The sequence below is a fragment of the Helicoverpa zea genome, chromosome 7, assembly GCF_022581195.2.
Source record: "Helicoverpa zea isolate HzStark_Cry1AcR chromosome 7, ilHelZeax1.1, whole genome shotgun sequence".
Taxonomy (NCBI): domain Eukaryota; kingdom Metazoa; phylum Arthropoda; class Insecta; order Lepidoptera; family Noctuidae; genus Helicoverpa; species Helicoverpa zea.
Window position 1 is genome coordinate 3,379,954 of NC_061458.1, and position 20,088 is coordinate 3,400,041.

Sequence of the window (20,088 nt, forward strand, 5' to 3'; positions counted from 1 at the left end):
AGCCGAGCACGAGCGGAGCACGAGCCGAACACAATTCGTCTAGTCTGGACCAATTTACAAGCTTCTAACGAGCGCGCTGCGAGCATTTCGTTCGTGCTCGGTTGCGTTCCGCCTGTTGTCGGTTTTGCCCTTGTGACGCCCTTTATAAAAATGGCTTGGCTGGCTGCAACAGTAGCGGCTACTGCAATATTATTAATATCATCCATATTCGCCAAGAGCCGCGAACTCACTGCGGAAAACTACGTTCGAGAACAGTGATCGTTGTAGGTTCGTTGTACGTCCACACTTGATGCCGCGAACGACGGCTCCGCTTGTGCTTCGCTCGTGCTCGGTTCGTCTAGCGTAGACCCACCTTAACGTATAGCAACGTCGAGCAGCTAAGCTTCGCGGACACTCGGAATGCCTCCAGGGACCACCAGTGGTCCGCGGACCATCGGTTAAGAACCACTGTGCTAAACGATCGTTCTATTGTACAGGTCGTACATGGCTGGGCAAGCAAAATAGCGAGCGCGGTTTTTACACTAGGATAAAATTGCATTTCCGAAATTTTGATCACGTCTACCAGTTCCATCTACTTCAATGCATTATTTTTTGGATTAGATGGACGTCTCGGCTCGCTACGCCACATAGCACCTATTCTTTTAGGGAATACGGCTCGCTTTCAAATGACGCGCGCCGCGCACGTTCGGGAACTCGAGCGTGTATTTTGTTTTGATCGCTCTCTTTTCAAAGTCGACAATTTTTTTGTGCAATAACTTGCGGATAGTACATATGATTGTTGATGTTGTTAGTTAGTAAAAAAAACATTGTTTAATTAGACACCTTATAGGTTAGAGCCAGGGCCCAGGGTGGGGCAAGTGCCCCAGCTTGCCCCAGTGTGGCTACGCCCATGATAGACCGTTATACACTGTCCTGGGGGGATAACGGTCTAGTAGCCATGGATCATTTATAAATTCAACTAGCAAGTTCTTACATCGCTGCACAGATCCTTGTCATTTGATTGTATCCAAATGAGATGAGTGAGTAGGCTTATTCACGTTCAGGAAGACAATACTAGAACAGTGGTTACTTCTCTTTTCTGGCAACAAAATTTTCTACTTAATACATTTGTTTCATTATTGTTCTGCAAAGTAAATATCAAGTATTTCTTGAACTGTGAGAATTTCTTTGACTTCATTTACGCTTTGTTTGTAGACTGAGTCTGATTTAAATTAACGTTTCGAACGTTCTTAGGAATCGTCTGCTTATTTTAAAGACAGCTTAACTAAACACAATTCTACTTGAAACAACTGAACTATAAATACGTGAGAAGTAATTAAAGCAATTATGTTCGTTTACGCAGTAACCATTTCAAGAAATATTGAAACGTACAATTTGTTTTAGGCCTGAAGGTCGAGTCGGTGACGAAATCTAGAGTAGCGTTTAACATAGTGACGTCAAAAACTGGAGAAGATAATGAAGACGAATAAGCAACAACACTAGCACACCATGTGCAGAAGCACAAAATCGAAAAATTAATAAGTAATTTCGGGAAACAAAGCAAAAAAAGTTCGGGACATCATCCTGCTATCGCGAATGTTTACAGGGTTGCATCTGCGGCCTATGTGGGTGCATCTGTCAAATTTAACGGTCCCGGATTGGTCGCCGGTAGTTCGCCAACCATCTGCCACTCGTTTCGATTTCATACAGATATAAGTGCGAAACGACAGATGTAAAAATATTTCAAACGAAATAAACGAAACAAACCATTGGAGATTTTCATCGTGACAAATGAAGCTGGCATTACAAATGGATATAAATCCAACTTCAAAGAACTATTAGCTATAGTCCAAACTATGTGTAAATTGTACACAGTCGTCACAGATATAATAATGTAATTTGCTTAGAGACCTCATGAGTTGATAAGAAATTGTACTTTGAACGCACTATTTATACGCAAGTCACTAGTAGAATGTCCCGGGTAGTAATATGTTCCAGTTTGGTTGGATAACCACAGTACTGTATAAAATAAATCAACCGGTTGATGTGTAAACCGAGGAAGGAATGCCATTGTGGTACCAAAACGCATTAACGCATGCAATTCAACCGTACACGTGCTTGATAAGTAAAATAAGCGTGTTAATTACTGGTTCTTTAATTATTTACAGATATTTAGTATACAAATACTGAATATTAATGGTTCGATGAAATTGAATTAAAGTATTCATGTTAAACCCTGTCTTGCAGCTTGATTTTGCAAAACGTGCCCTAGCCGAGTGCTTTAGCACTAAAACGTACGAACCGTTGACGGTTTTCGCTTTAAAATGCCAGATGAATGTGCAGACTGAAGTGGTATGTCATCCTTTATGTAAGTAAAGTCTGTGAAGCCTAACAAAGGTGTACATGTTGAGGCATATCAATTAAAAGCAGTAGGCATATTTTAATGAGACTTTCTCTGTTTTATGTTCTCAAAGCCTCTCAATATCATTGTTTTGGGTAGAAAGTTATTCCAAAGTCGAACATAAAAGAAGTTTATTACTCAAGATGTTGAGAAATGGTTTCAATACAGTACGATTTAATTGATTCATTTAACAAGTTAAACAAGATCAAATTAAAAGAGCAACACCACTGGTTATTTATCACATTTTCTGTTTCTTAAGCAAAAAATAAAAAAATATCTTTTGTAAAATCATCGAAATTGATCCCATTGTGATTTTCTAGTTGACAACAGTTGTATTGTGGGAAAATGTGATCAAATACAACAAAGTAAATAGACCTTGAATGTTAACAAGGTCAGAAAGGACCGTAGGCGTGGCGATCCTATTGTGATCTAAAATTCAATAAATTGAATCGGGGATCCAATCGACCCGTATGTTATTTGTCGAAGGGTTACTTCTTGACAACCACATTTATCATTACTACGTTACCCGTATAAAGGAATTAATTAAAAGGGTATTTCTCATGTAATAAACATCATTAAATTGACCCATTTAATTTGTGGTTAAACGGTACATTTACATGCATAAAGCTCACACCGAGCCGAAACGTAGTTATTAAATAATTGTATTGTTAAATTGATTTATTTATCTTCTTGGTAAAATTCAGTGTACCGAATTTCCAACTTATCCTACGTCTGGAGAACGTGCTTTTAGCTCAAAGAGACAACGTACAAGATAATATTCTCCTTAGTGGCAGACAAAGTGACCGATGCAATTTCCGGCCATTCCCAACCGGATCAGACTATTTCTGCCGTGCATCTATCATCGAGCTACGTCCTTCCTTTTGACCTAATATACTGGCTAAATTGGCTTGACGACTAAGCGGAGTACCTACATCTCCAACTTTTGGTTTATCAACATTCTCTTCATATTTGAAAACAAACGCTGTTCTACTAGCAAAACAAACAAAATCTCCAAGCGCGTGCTCTGAACATAAGTTTGTAGGTATAGTATGGCTTGTGGAAACAGGTGTTCGTAGTATTGGCAGGTTGACCAAATGTTTAAGTAAAACGTGAAAGCAATAGGCATGATGACAAATTTTTAAATTCCTTTGTATGATGTAGGTATACGTCTATTTTATATGAAAAATTATTAATTTTAAGAAAATGCGAAGATTTTTTATCAAATAATTGCATTTTTCTCTGTCCACTTTGAATCCGGCGCGAAAACGCTTGTCAGTGTCATGGTGTCACTTGTGACGTCACGACTGAAATTACAAGACGCAAGTGAACAACGCTCGTGCAATAATTAAGTTTTTTGTGTTATTAAATATGAATTCGAAAGGGCATAGGTGTTGTGGGGTCACTGGGGGACCAAGTAAGAACACATCCAAAACAACTCCTGATAAGTTATTTGTGTACGTTCCTCACAATACCTACAAAAATACGAAACAAGTGGCTTAAACTTGCAAGGCGAGATTCAAAAGCAATATTGCCCAGGGTACAACTTTATTTTTGTGAAGATCACTTTGATGTAAGTTATTACGTAGTTCTCTAGATTGTAGCATAGTTTATAATGTAAATAACTATTTCGAGGTTAGGTTTCATCTCTCATTGTTTTTTAATTAAACTAGTATACTTACATGGAAGTTTTAACATTTCTAAATTCAGCTGAACAAAAATCTTTATTTGATGCCAAAAACTTTCCCAGCATTATGATATCAATTCTAGGCAAATTAGCGCTGTTTGCATTGATAAATCCGGGCTCCATAACTCGTGTTATAAACAACTAATTAATTAAAAACAAAGATCGCAGTGGAAGTTCACAATAACGAAATGTGACGTTCGCGCGCTTTCGCGCGAGTTGTTTTGAGAAATGACGTCACGAGCTCTGATTGGTGTTCAAGATATCATGGCGGATTGCCTTATTTCGTAATTTTATTTTATAAAAATACATATTAATCACATTATTAATAAAGAAAACAATGCGCGTTTTATATTCCAAGCTTCAAGTTTAATTTAATAAATATATTATTTTAATGATTTTTGATTACTGTCATCATGCCTATTGTCCGACCAAATACTATGGATACGCTTTTGAGGTTAGAGCATATAAAGGGTGCCAAGAACATAGTCGTGCTAATATGAGCATGAGGATTAGTCATTATTCCTTCTTCCTTATCAAATTGACGCTTTTTATCAAATCGTATTACGTTTACGTTGCTGTTGAACTTGGGCCTTAAACGCATTACCCAAGTAGTGCCTAGTTTCTGAAGTGTTTGTGAGTTAGAAAGCCTAAGTCAGTTCAAGTTTTAATTGCGTTATGCGTTATACCTGTAGAGCTTTCTATTAATGCAGGATACAGTGTAAGCCCATAAAAGTTCTAGCTTTAATTATTGCAAGGTCTTATTTGCTTGCGGTATTTCAATAGCTAAACTATTGGAAAACACTTCATGGATGTTGTATCTGATAATGTTATTTCTTGCATGGTTGATCCGCGGATTATCATTTGTACACGAGAAGCCGTAAAATTGATGGTTTGTTTTCTAATAAAAGTAATGGTGTTCCACTGACACCGTGACCCATAAAGTCCAAAAGACTTTTTGCCACGGAGGGACGTGGATTATTATTCTTTTCTTTCATGCTCAGCAAGTAAATGAATCTTATACAACATAGAATTGTATTTTCGATGTTTCACGACGTATTTTCAAGATTCAACTGTAAAGATGTTATTCAATTTCCACAAGTACGTATATTAAGCCAAACACACAAAGTAAACGCTCTGGGGATCATCGCTTTCTTCTCAACACAATGTGGTTTCCTAAACACTCAAAAACGTTAGCTTCCTTCCATTGCAAGGGCAATTATACTGCTTCCTCTGAACACAATAGAATGTAAAAGCCACTTGCCGTGACGAAGCAACAATTATAAGTGAGGGTGACACAACTGGATTCTACCAAAAAATGTCTACGCTAGGTGAAAAACCAGTATAACAACAAAGATAGAAGAATAACAAAGATCAAACCTGACAATACTGACCAGATTATTTGCTAAACAAACATGTAGTGAATTCTAGGTGGTACCTTATTTGTTTTAGAAAATCGGTGTTATTAGTTTTCCTAAAATTACTTTTCATGTATGTGCACTGTGCAGCACTTTATAATACAACAAAGGCAAACTCGGCCACACGTTATGATAGATATATGAATTTACTTCAAGACAATATAGCAGGAAGTCTTGTTGAAATTGGTTAGCTCAACATGTATTTTTTATCCGATTCTTACCTCGTAAGACCTTTTTATTATATCTAGCCTGTAGTGTCCCACTGCTGGGCAAAGGCCTCCCCAGTTCGTCACGCCATCTCTTCCGGGGCCTACCCCGCCTGCGGTGTCCATCCTGAGGTGTCCACTGGGTGATAATAGTGGCCCATCTCTCCGGATGCATTCGGCTGACGTGTCCGGCCCAGTTCCATTTTAATGTCGCCGCCATTTGGCCCACATCCGCGACTCCTGTTCTGGAACGTATCACGGTATTCCGTATGCGATCGGTCCGTTTAATGCCTAAAAGGCTACGTTCCATTGCCCTTTGGCAAACCTTGAGCTTGGACTTCTGACACTCCGTGAGAGACCAGGTTTGTGCACCGTAGGTTAGGACGGGCAAGATACACATGTCGACTAGCTTTCGCTTGAGTGAAAGGGGAAGGTCCCCTTTCATGTAATGCTTCATGGACCAGTAGCTTTTCCAGGCGTTCTCAATGCGACGGTCGATTTCTCGCTGTTGCCTGTTTTCGAAAGAGACTAACTGGCCCAAGTAGATGTATTCGTCGACATAATGTAGAGCTTGCCCGTCTACCTCGACCCTACGTTTCGTGCTGTTGGTCATTGTCTGTGTCTTATTCATGTTCATTTGAAGTCCAACCTCTCGGCTTGCCATGCTCAAATCTTGGAGCATTTGTTGGAGTTCCTCTGATGTGGACGCAAAAAGGACGATGTCATCAGCAAACCGCAAATTTGTAAGCCTCTTGCTCCCGATCGCGATACCTTTTGATGTCCACGGCACAGTCAGCTTTTTGAAAACTTCCTCCAGCGTACACGTGAAGAGGTTTGGTGATAGTGGATCACCCTGTTTCACGCCTTTCTCTATGTGGAATGTTGGACCTGGGGAAAGGAGCTTTACTGACGCTGTACTGGCTCTGTAGATTAGCTCCAAAAGCCTTATGTAAGTCAAAAGCCTTGCTAAGTCAAAATTCTTTGTGAATATGGTGAAAGGTATAATAAATACGTCAATTCTCCTAATCTTAAATGATAAGGAAGTACATTACATTGAAGAAAGATCTATCAGCCAATGACATCATAATGCGGTAGCCAACACGGCTTGAAAGCACGATGACCGTATTTTTCGTAACCGCCTGTAGAAGCTAGCTACTATTCAACGTTCACCTCTTCAAGCAAACAATATACTTGCTTTTACGTAACAAGATGAATGAGATCCACGCCCAAATTTAGCTCAAATTATTGTTCTCCAAATACAACAACACCTTACAGATTCTTGTCTTAGAAGTTAAGTTGGTCAGACTTCTCCGGTTTCTGGTTTAGAGACCCACGTTATCTAATTCACAGCTGAAATACAATAAATCCATTAGTGTGATGTTTCACGAGTATTCAGGACGACTCGTAGACACCCACATCAAGCAGTAATGTATTACTACTCGTTTCGTTCCTTAGTGGCCTCATTGTTATTTTATTGGCTACAGAAAGCCTGCCTTTTACTCGGTCGATGTAAGTAATCACTGTTATAATACAGAAATACTGTTACGTGCTGCTGATCGTGGATAAGACCCTGATATTCCATTACCTAATCACAACAATTTCGTACCAGAATATTTCTTGAAATCACAAAAGCAACGGATAATTCTGTTTATTCGTTGCGCTCATTTCCCGTCATGATGATAATATGTATTAGCAATTACCACAGTATTAGTTTCTATTTTAACGCCTGAATTTCAAACAAATCATTATCTACTCAAAACATTGGATGTAGAAGTAAGTTCATTGCATAACGGATTGTTTGCTGAGCAAACATTTAGTCACTGTTCATGTTCTATTACTGGGTAAAGCAACTACGTAAGAAACCACAGTTTGGCCAAGTATAACATTCATGCGGTTGGCGATTCTATTTTTACGATATTATCGACCTTGTAGCGTGCAAGGCGAGTTGAACCTATGAATTGCCACTTCCGAACCGAGCGACGAGGCCGACCGCCGAATTATCCGAACCTACTCCATTTGAAACCAGTGAAACACTAAACAGTTTTAGTTCATTAGTAATCCACACAGAATCGTCCACTTATTTACCAAAAAAAATGTTTTTCACGGATTTCCCCGGACAGTGTTTGGGTTGTCGGTTACCTAAACAACAATGACTAAGCGCCGGGTAAGATCGTCTGAAAATTCATGTAATTTGACCACTTAATGGTATTTATGTATTTCAAATTATAAATAAAATCTACTTATTTTTGCTTCTAAATATCGACTTACATAAGTGCTGTTTCCTTTAAATGACAAGTGTTTCACTAGATAAAGCAAATGTTATTTTCCAGAAAAGAAGCAAAACAACGGGCCTACTCCAATTTATGGTTAAAAATCAGTAGCACTTATCTTTTATTCATCTGACCTTCATGCACATTGTCTCCTTATCTACAGTAAGCAGACGAGATGACTAGCTTATGTACATATGCAGTGTCTGAGTCCCTTGACCCGCCAGATGACATAGATTAAATCATCATACTTGAGACACACTAAAGGGGGCAGTTGCATCGGACTGTAGGCGACTATTACGCCAATGTCCCTCTCGTGGGTGAGGGCCCCTGATTGATCATTTCCGTCCATTGTGTCACTCCCTTTTATACACCCCACGGGCAATACTCCGGCTCGTTGTAGCCCACCGTAACGAATGTCATCGAAATAGACTATCAACTGACGCAAGTTCCTTGTTTCTATAAATATCTTCCTTGTTAGCTTTTCGAGAATTGCTTTGCAGACCGAAATAAACGTAATTAGTTTGAGTATTAATTAATGTTGATTGTATACCTTGTACATCATTGTAGGTAAATTAAATTCTAATCAATACAATACGACCTACAATGGTGGCATCAACTTCATTATAATATGGGGGTGTGTTCAAATATCATGTGTATAATAATAATAACCTATTTGAGGGTTTCTGGGGCGTCCCCATTTTGCAGGGTCAATGTACAGGTCTTCCCTCATAGTGAGCATGGGTATTTACCGCATAGCGTACAATCCTAACACAAAGGAGTATGATGTCCGTTTACAAAATTGTGTTAGAAGAGAATGATGTCACATTTTATATTCAGTCCTTTCGTGTAATCAATTGGCATCATTTCTCCCGAGTCTGAGCGGTCGAAATAAAAACTAGCTGACACAGACAGTTGGTGAGTCAACTTGCAAAAATTATACGCGATGTAATATTGTGACTTTGTGTTGTGACTAACAGGAAATTATATATTTTATACGCACTTGAGCTGACCAATTTACTGTCATAAAATCTAGAGTTTATATAATTTCTTCTGATTTTTCAGGTAACGGTATTTGAGCAATTAATTATAGTCAACTTTATAAGGCATTCGCGTTCCTATCTAGTAGAACTTTACAATCTGCATGACCGACATCTCTTCAATGTCGTGTACCGTCATTCTCGGAATTATTTTCTCCGTCATAAAACAATCTATCTGTCTACACTGAGCTGACTAGATTGCTTCGGAAGCTTTTTTCTTTAGCTGACGTTTACTGAGGAAAGGTCATATCAATGTTGATTGGCCAATGTACCTTCATACAGTACATAAATTTAATGATATCTTCAGGTATAGTTAGAGATGGAATTGTTTCTTTCCCCCATCCGATACTTTGTCATCTTGAAAGGTCGTCGCCCCAACATTACTTCTATCAATATTTCTTCGTGGAAAAAAACACAATAACATTTTGGCAACAAATGATATAACCTGTTATTTTTACAAGTCCTCAACTGTCGAGATTTCGTATTATAAATGCGTCATCTGACTATAACCAGATCAGACGACTGTATTTTTAATCAGCAAGACTAATGCTAAGCTACTCGGCCTTTATATCAAATCCGTGGGCGTTTTAAGGCATATCGCACACTGTAGATAGAAATGATTTCACTTTAATGTCAACCGATAATGTTCTTCACCCACAGAGATGTCTCATGTAACAGTAAAATCCGAAACAATCGGCAATTCTCTGCGACAAATCTGCAAACAATGAAAGATCGACTGTGTGCCGTATTGTTGCTCTGACACTAACCTACATTTTGTATAATGTACATGATGTATTCTAAGATAATACCATGTGAACTCTCAGTTCTGGTTATTTGATGGCGCCACTCTCGAGACCTGACACTTTAAATCGATCGTGTGTTACAGCCTTAGTCCGACCTCGATATAAATCCGTGGGAAGACGTGTTATGGTCGCTCTTGTCTCACAATGGAGTCTCTGTTCTGTAGGTAGTCTATAGGCTAGGTCCGTTACACGTCCCATGAGATTGCTAATGCAACGCCATCCGTTATGATCGCCTCCAATAAACACTTCAGCTATGAAGCGAGACTTCTCTTGTTACTCTTTAAGTATAATAATGAAACAATTGGCCTTCATCTAATTCTACACGAAATACACAATTGAACCTTCAAGCAGCAAATATGATATCTGTACATGTATGCGTACGAGTTTTATTACGCAATTTTTGACAGTCCTTTATTTTATTATATTTACTGGCAAATAAAAGCTACAAAACAGTTTATTGTGTTGCCAGTTCATACATTCGGTATACGTACGGATTGTATTATTGATACTGGAAAATTGCCTCCAATAAATACTCAAACGAGTCGAAAGTCGAGAACGGCTTCTATCTATACATACAGTTTGGTTGTGCTCTGGATAACAAGTGGAGTCTGTGGTCCACGAGAATGTTATCAATATTCAATTCAACGTCATTATGAAGTATTGGTTTCCTTAGATTTCTTATTGGCTTCGATTTTCCTCTGAATATTGATTGAGGTTGGTAATATTGTGAATATTTTCCTGTCAATAATTATAGTTTATTTTTGTAGTGCTTTCTTGTTCAAGTAATCGTCTAGCCAAGAAGAAAGAAAAATATTTTCTTCAAAATGCAATCATCAACCATTACTTTGCTTATATGAAATGGATGATGTCTGGCAGACAAAGTATGGACTTGACAATCAATCAAAGTTATACCTACCGCAAAACCAAATGTACCTATTAGTCACTTAGTTATATTTAGATCAAGTGCCTACTTATAAATCAGAAGTTCTTGCTCCTACGAGCCACGACATAAAACATCAGTAGACAGAAGAAAGACCACTACTACGAATTAGTAATCGCACTATATTTAGCGTCGATTCGACTCGATAAAGAACAGCTCATTAAGACAACACTCATCATTAACAACAGTGCGTAAACATGACCGAAATGATTCATTTCTACTGCCCTTGTTACCATGTCCAACTTGGACTTTAGAACGACAATGTAGTCTGTAATATAAGATTGTAAGCAGTCTCATATTAACTCATTCAACATTGATAATAGTATTTCAAAACATTTTTTTTTTCACCTATCGAACTCGGGGAAACGCAATACAAGAGGTTCAGTGTACAATTTCATTGGTTCAGTTGTATTTAATTACGTTCGGGTTAATTTCACGGAACAATTGGATTACACAATGTAAGCTACTGAATTCTATTGATTTTATTAAGTGTGTGCAGCAAAATATTGGTCAATAAATTAAATGTAATTTGTTGTTGACTGGGTTTTTAAGCAGATTAAAACCGGTTCAAAGACAACAACAAAATTTTAAACTACACACATATTTAACCAAGCGTATAAACAATAGGGAAAACCTCAGACGAAACTTCAAATCAAAGTCAAACTTGTGTATTCCTAATCTTGAATACCCAAGTTGTTAATTAAGCTAATTATTATGAGACTTCGGATGGATCATAAAAATGTTGTAGGCAACAACACAAACTCATTGGTCGCCACGTGATTACGGCATCAGTCGTCAGTGCACGTGTCCTCACGATACGAACCAACTCAAAGTAAACTCATGAGTATCAGACGACCGAATTAGACGGGTTTCGTCTATTTTTTATTAGACAATTTGAGTACGAAACGATGACGCGATTCTGATTCAGCGCCAGAGAACGATAAAAAATTGCGATTGATAAAGAGTGATGTGCAGTGATTGCTATTAACGAAAGAGTATCTCTACATATTGAATGCAAAATAAATAACGTATTGAAAGTTATCTTAAAATCTTACATAGACATATTTACAAGACTGCACTGAAATTAGGTCTTCATTATAACGAATCAAGAAACATTGGAGTGTACTTGAAGTTGGTAAATAAATTATCACTTAAATAACGCGAAAAAATAAACTCACAATGCTATCTCTTTCGCCAGCATTATTTGCACAGGCTATAATATATTCAAAGGCGTGCATATTACATTACGGCTGAAAAATTCACGAGGCATACTGTTCCAATAATTAGTACTCGTATCATATACCGACGAACGCAATCGTGTCACGGATTGACTACAAAAAATACATATGATAAACCACGACCATAATGTTATGAGCCCTGTAGACGCCATGCTGCATAGGAACATTAAGCCCTCGTATCATTGTAATTCAAAACATTAGAATTACGCTGGATGGGTCTTGTTAACTTGGACGATAACAATAAACCAGCTCGTTTAATAATCGCGGGCGTCTTGGCCAGTAGCGTGTCGCATTCCTCGAGTGCCGATGTTGATTGGCAACAATGAGGGGTCAACATAATTAACGATGTAATTGGCTAAGCAGTAAGCACGCTAGCTTTCCGACGGGAACTCTCCAAAGTATGACGGGGCAGACAAACAAATTACTTACTGGGAAACCAGGACTAAGGTTGGGCCCCGATGAATCATAAAATTGATCACCCAGACGACATTTTGCGCCGGCTAGCAGAAACCATACAGTTAAACGAAGCAAAAAGTGCTCCCCTATAGAATAGTTTGCGCAACAAACTTTTGCTTTTATCTACTTTTTGCATCGGCTTCAGTTTGCGAGCAAAAAGTTCGGCTGGCGATGTGTTAACTTCCGATTTCCGCTCTTAGCGCCAGGAGAAGTTATGAACCTTATCTGTTTGCTCATCGTGGACTCTGTATATTATGAATGAATGATAATTTCTCTGACTACAGCCTTGTAATGCTTTTGTGGATGGGTTGCGTGACCGTCGCCTAACAGTTACTAATTGACTCAGTATACAAAACCAGTGCTACTGTCGGCTTCGAAGAGACAAAAACAAGGTAACATTCTACACATATAGTAAAATTAACAATACTATAATAGGATTTATGTCATACATTATTACGTATCTCACTCACACCCACACATTCACTCTAGAAACGACACATCACCTACACGCCACACTTTACACTCGCTCCTCTCCCGCAACACACACACGCGCACACACACCCTGACACACCCTCACACACCCTCTCACACACCCTCACACACACACACACAAAGCTAGCATCCGTAAGCCACCAAAATGCATGCACTTTACCTTATTAATAATATAGAATACTTATATAAAATTTGTTAAATCTTTAGACTTTTTCACGCCAACTCACATGAACTGTAACTAATACTACTGAATCATTTGTATTGCGAGGGCCCTGGTACTCAAAACTCAAGTTAAATCTTACCTTGAGTACCAGAGTTCAACAAAAAATTTTGTGTACCTGTATTAGTGTATAGTGTTTTGTTTGTAATGTGTACTTTTATATGGAAAATAAAATATTATTATTATTTGTATGTCTCTTTCTGACCTCGGGACTACAGAGTCCCGGATTTTTGGAAGGCGAACGTGGGGCCGAAGCCAACACGCTGAAGCCCTTTTGAGACAACTTTAATGAAATGGTAACACAAAACCGACGATTATCCCTGTATACACTATAGAAATGTACCCAAGGACAATCCCCGGTTCTGTGCTAAACTATTGCTAACTATGGATGAAAACTACTTAGGCTATTGTGATGGGATGCTAATGGACTAGGAATGGGGAAACTACGGGAACTATGGCACCTGCCGATGACAATGTATTAAATACATGTTAAAATGGCAGGTGGAGACTCGCCAGCTCACTTACTGGGCCCCCGGGAATCAGTCACTGAAAAGCAACAAGAGGGCAACAGGGACATGAGCGGCTGAGAAGGGTGAGGATACCTCGGCGGACTTTAAACGCAGATCACGCGCTCCCTGTGGGTCCAGCATCACCGGCCCACTCGCCACTTACCACGAGGCACCTACCCTCCGAGCAGGACTAACCTTGCTCTAGCGACTCCACTCTGACCGGCCGATGAAGGCAAGCCAAGAGGCGGGAGACCTATCCCCCGTCATGCTTCACTCCGGCAAGCCGGAGGTGGGGGACAGTATACTCTCCCTGGAGCACTCGGATATATAGCCCCGCGGGGTCGCTACTCCCCGTCATCCGCCTCAGATGCCCTGCGGGGCTTATTATTATTATTATTATCTTGTATGTCTCTTTCCGACCACGGGACTACAGAGTCCCGGATTTTTGGAAGGCGAACGTGGGGCCGAAGCCAACACGCTGAAGCCCTTTTGAGACAACTTTAATGAAATGGTGACACAAAACCGACGATTATCCCTGTATACACTATAGAAATGTACCCAAGGACAATCCCCGGTTCTGTGCTAAACTATTGCTAACTATGGATGAAAACTACTTGGGCTATTGTGATGGGATGCTAATGGACTAGGAATGGGGAAACTACGGGAACTATGGCACCTGCCGATAACAATGTAATAAATACACGTAAAAATGGCAGGTGGAGACTCGCCAACTCACTTACTGGGCCCCCGGGAATCAGTCACTGAAAAGCAACAAGAGGGCAACAGGTACATGAGCGGCTGAGAAGGGTGAGGATACCTCGGCGGACTTTAAACGCAGATCACGCGCTCCCTGTGGGTCCAGCATCACCGGCCCACTCGCCACTTACCACGAGGCACCTACCCTCCGAGCATTGCTCTAGCGACTCCACTCTGACCGGCCGGTGAAGGCAAGCCAAGAGGCGGGAGACCTATCCCCCGTCATGCTTCACTCCGGCAAGCCGGAGATGGGGGACAGTATACTCTCCCTGGAGCACTCGGATATATAGCCCCGCGGGGTCGCTACTCCCCGTCATCCGCCTCAGATGCCCTGCGGGGCTTTATTATTATTATTATTACATATTATAATATATAATACCTACCATCAATTGTTCTTAATCAAATGATCAATTACGGTCGAACAAAACGCTTTTGTTCCAAGCGTAACGTGAACAAAAAGCAATTAATCAATGGACCGAGCCGTTGATTAATCCTTCCAAAATCGCTAACAGAGTTTTAACTTTTCATGAATTAAATATTCATGCTTCAAGGGACATATAAAACAACGTGGCGCTGAAACTTCATTGTTCATTGAAATGTCTCGTTTAATATTACTAACGTATTCCGTAGCACGGATGAGCAGCGACGTTGAGGATATTTCTGAGAGGAAAAACAAAGTCAAGGAAATCATTAACCATGACAATAAAGTAGGCTTCATTGCTGCATAAAAGGAACTTACATTATAAATTACGAATCATGAAGATTGACGACAATTTGCCAACCTTGTGTTGTATTGGCTGCGAATGTCACCGACATGACGAAAATAGCCCGTACTTACATGGTACGTTGCCTCGTTACTTGCAAATATGCTATAAGTACATAAGTATCTTTCAGCGATGACTACTGACGACAATAGAATAATAGGCTTTCATGAAGAATATTTTATACAAGCAAACATTCCCATATCGACTATACCCATTAGAATGGTCTAGCTTCAATGCTTTTCAATTAACCCATACATTTACTAGAGGTAGACTCAAAAGTGTGTTTAATGTTCGTCTGACATGGCATTTAGCATGCTCACCGTGTGAAATAGAGAAATCAATAGAAAACAATGTAGTACCTAATGAACCGACCGTGAGGGTTGTTCGACTTAATGGTAATAACTACTTTTTCCACAAAGGATACACACCTTATTTATTTGACCGCACAGGCAATAAATATCACAATTGATAATAGCATCGCATAATGTGAAATCCCTGTTTTTTATCTAATAAACCAGTGTTTTAACTGTCTCTCGTGTATATATACGGAAACAAGAAAATATTTCATTAAATTTTTTCCAGAATTAAGTACATTATTTACACGCATTACGAGATTTACACCCGCTAGGTTCGTCATTGTCTTGAAAAATTATCTTAGGTAATTATAAAATTCCGTAAATTCATTTTCCTAAGTTCATTATTGTCAAACATGAATCTTAAAACATAGATAAAGATCAGGCTTGGCAGAAATTAATTACAAGCTCTAGTTGGCTCAGAAAATATTAATTTGCGAGATATAGATATGGAAGTATTCCTTGGAGCCTCGGCTTTCGCGAAAGCCGTATATTAGCTGCCTATACTAGGAAATTCCATCTAAAATATCTATAGATTTACTCAAACTTCTCACGTTGAAGTATACAATGTGTACATGAATGTGTTTCGGTAAATCTATGAGCTCGTTCTTCGGTTTAATGTCGATATGTTTACTTTAATGTCAAGGGTTTAACGTTATATCCGAGAAAAAATCTGGCGTGTCGAGGCGAGAACGTCAGGAAATCGAGGCAGCCGCTTTCCGTCGAGACGCTGACCACTTTTACTTTCGCCCTCGTACATTCACCTGGTCAGAGAGCTGCGGTCAAAGACGCTCTACATACCGCTCGATCGATGTTTACTACATCTCGAGCAGCCAACACTACTGGACCATATCGATAACGGAATGAGAACGCGAAATCGGGAATACTGCTTACACGCAAATAGTGAGCTTGGTGCAGAGGTTAAAGAGTTATCTGCTAAGTAGGTTTTAATGCTAATTATTCTGGATTAAAGCAGTTCTTCTGAATTTGGTTAAATCATTATCAATAAGTCATTAGGAATGACTTTAAGCCTGCATTCAAATAACAAAGAACAGTACAATTTTATAAACATAACTAAATAATTGTTTCATTAATGACGGAATCTACACAAAATACAGTAAATGAGTCATTAAGTCATAAACAAATAGCTCTTGGCAATTAGAGATCATTAAAAAATTGTATGCAGTAGTATATAATTTGTATATTAATTACTTGTAAATAAACAATATTTTCCATCACAATTTACTGGCTTACACATAAAGCTGCATACTACTATAAATCACAAACAGGTGTTCAAGCTAACAGAGCAGAACATACCTTTTTATTATTTTTTTTTTTCGACGTCTAAAATCATCAAATGACCCCTCCCGCTGTGGGTTAGCAGCAGTGAGGGAGTGTCAGACTCTTACTGACTAAAAACCGTCGTGTTCCGTCATAGGCCGTTTATGTACCAGGGCCGCGGTATCTCTTTCGAACAACCCGTAGAGCAGAACATACCTTATGTGTGAATAAAAGTAGCGGCATACACTGGAATGCCAATAAAAAAGGAACCACTACATATTACTAATGAGCTCCGTCACAAGGCTAGTGAATGTTGTTGTAATAACTAATTTTAACATATAAAATGGTCAACTCTTTTAAAGTTTGTTTCTCTATAATATAACAAGCTGTTTTTCCGTGGTTTCACCCCGAGTTCTGTAGCAACTACTACCTGTAATGGGATAAAATATAGCCTATGTTACTCATGAAGAATGCAGCTTTCCATGAAAGAAAGCTTCAATAATTTGGAGCCTTTAGGGTACAAACAAAAAAATGTTTTCTCTCTATTATATTAGTATAGATTCAAGAAACAAATATTTGAGTTTTTTGATGAAAATTGAACTAGACTGTAACCTAAAACAATGAAATAGAACACCTATTGGTTTCAAAGTGAAAAAGGAAGTAGTTTTATTCATTTTCATGTTTTCATATTGATAGATTTTAAAATATATTAGATATTTGATACTTGACAAAATTCAATACTTGCCTGGAGGTGTAGAATTAACTTTTAGACTCAAGTTCAAAATTGAAGTAGTAAAATCTACTAGTTAAATAAGTATGTATTAGGTTCAAGATCAATTTAAATTGTAATTCCTTGAAAAAAAAAATCATGTGTCAGTATAATGTTATTTTTCAAATCAACATATTCTAAAAACCAGTTTGAACTTTACTCTTTTGATCTAGTATTTAATACTAGTCTTTCTGCATTATGAATATTAATTACTGTTTTAGCTAACAATGTTGCCATTCATATAATTCATTATTAAATACAAAACAATTTTGGCTATTAAACTCAAGGTTATTGTGTTACTAATCAACATTTCTCTTTTATCTATTGTGGAAATTTAAATGCATTTTGTGAGTCACTGATAAGATACAATTACTAATTGTAGATAAAAACAGTCTCCTGTAGTTATGAAAACTTGTACTATCTTCAATTTCAGTAGTATCAAGTAGAGACTGATATTTTTCAAGTATAATTGAAAAACATGTGTTACAAGAGATAGCGATCCATGTCATATACATTCATAGTTCCTTAGTTATGTATTTTTAGTTCTAGTATACAATTCCTTGGCTGATTTTAAAACTACATAGGTAGTATCTACAGGAAAAAATCTTTTTTTCTTTTTCAAAATTTCTTTATGTAATAAAAATAATTAAGGCAATAATTTAAAATTTTAAGTTCAAGGGAAAGGTATTAAGTAAACAATGTTTTCAGCAAAACAAATTGAATATCAATTGAGTACAATTGAGACGAAGGAAGTTAAACTTCCTTCATCTTTCTTTTTTTGTATTGACAAACTAGGAAAGGCTGTATCTTGGGTGCTAAATGTGTTGTTACCTATTGATGTCAATAATAAGTAAATAACTTTTAGGTAACTTTAGAATTTCGATTCATTCCATAATGTCAATAATAAATGTTACTATTCTGGTTAAAGGATAGTGAATGTTTGAGGAAACTATGCAGCGTGGTTCTTTTGTGGTTTTCTAACTTAAATAAATAAATAAAAATAAATAAATAATGTCGGGACACTTTTCACACACGGTCGGCTAGCCCCATGGTAAGTTATTAATTAACTTGTGTTATGGGTGCTAACACAACTGATAAACTACATATAGCTACATATATACTTATTTATGAATACAAATTATAACACCCAGACCACGGCCAACAAGCATGCTCATCACACAAATGTCGACCAAACCGGGAATCGAACCCGGGACCTCAGGTTCGGCAGTCCGGCATGATGACCATTGCGCCGTCGAGGTCGTCAATTAAATGAAGATATATTTAGTAGTTTCTTTCTACTTGGTCCAGAAGTCACTTGTCACTTCACACTACAAACTATGAATAATTGAACACACAACTTGGGTAAAATTATTATTCAAAAGATATCATAGAGCTCAATTATTTACATAGTAGAGATTATTGTTTATCTATAGGTACTGTTCTGTTTTAGATTACACTATCAAAATGAAGCTATGACACCTACAAAGATAAGTTCCAAACATATTGACGGCCTACACCATGGGTCGTAGCAGGTGACTGAGGATTGGAAAAGTAAACAACATCTATCATTTTGTTGAGTTTCTGTTTACGTTTGTGTAACACGAGGCAAATAAACGTGATTATATTCTGCAAACTTCGCTTTATACGAAAAGCTGTCATCGAAACAATAACAAGTTTTTCTTGTTATAAAATAGTGAACGGAAAGACAAAATTAACATACCTGAAATCCAGACTGAGGTTTCGCTGATGAGTCGTGGCTTTTGGGATTCGGACGTCGCTCCGACTTCCGTGGACGGGTACATCCTCTAACATTCTCACACACGCGATGTAGCGGCACAACACAATATACCCATATCACTACCTCCCCGTAGTAAAATCACAAAGTAAATAACAACATGGCGTCCGTAACGAATACTACTAACGCAGACAGACACCCTTTACTCTTGCTCTTTTACTCTAATTCCCAACAAAACTATGCATCTACTCACAGCCGTTGTCAAACCATCAATCTATATATTGCAAAGCAATAATATATCAAGCAATGTATGTAAACCTTTGAATGCCCTACAAACTTTTTCAACACGTAACCCAGTGATTTGTATGTTATAAAAAAAAACAAAGAACGAAAAACACTAAAACGATTTTCAAATAAAAGTCAACGGTAGGCGTAATAAAAGAAACAAATTCTTCAAAATTAAAGAAATCGATGACGCTCCAACCGAGACGACATCCTATTATTTTTTATTTTTTGTGACTTTTTTTTGTTAAGCAGTCACGAAGGTTTTTTTAAACTTGCAACACTAATCGTTCTTTTACTACAGATAAAATATAAAAACTACAGTATTCCCATAATATCGAAGCAAGTCAAAAAATACATTTTATTTTATCCTTGTGCCTCTTCTCTTATGTCCTAGTTAGGGCCAATGGCTAGAATGAGCGTGCCTTTCGACGAGAACATGGCATCTTGGGCGTAGGTCTTGAAATTGATCGTCGTCTACAGGCAATGAAAATTGAG

General features: G+C 38.1%; 1 protein-coding gene across 1 annotated transcript in view; it reads right to left on the reverse strand.

Moving 5' to 3' along the window:
* The window catches only part of LOC124631647 (phosphatidylinositol 4-kinase beta), a 51,232-nt gene extending 31,391 nt beyond the window's left edge, over positions 1 to 19,841 (reverse strand). The window contains exon 1 of the mRNA XM_047166144.1: positions 19,294 to 19,841. Within this exon, the coding sequence (XP_047022100.1) occupies positions 19,294 to 19,385 (92 nt within the window). The 5' untranslated portion in view covers positions 19,386 to 19,841. The remainder of the gene's footprint in view (positions 1 to 19,293) is intronic.
* Positions 19,842 to 20,088: the final 247 nt, after the last annotated feature.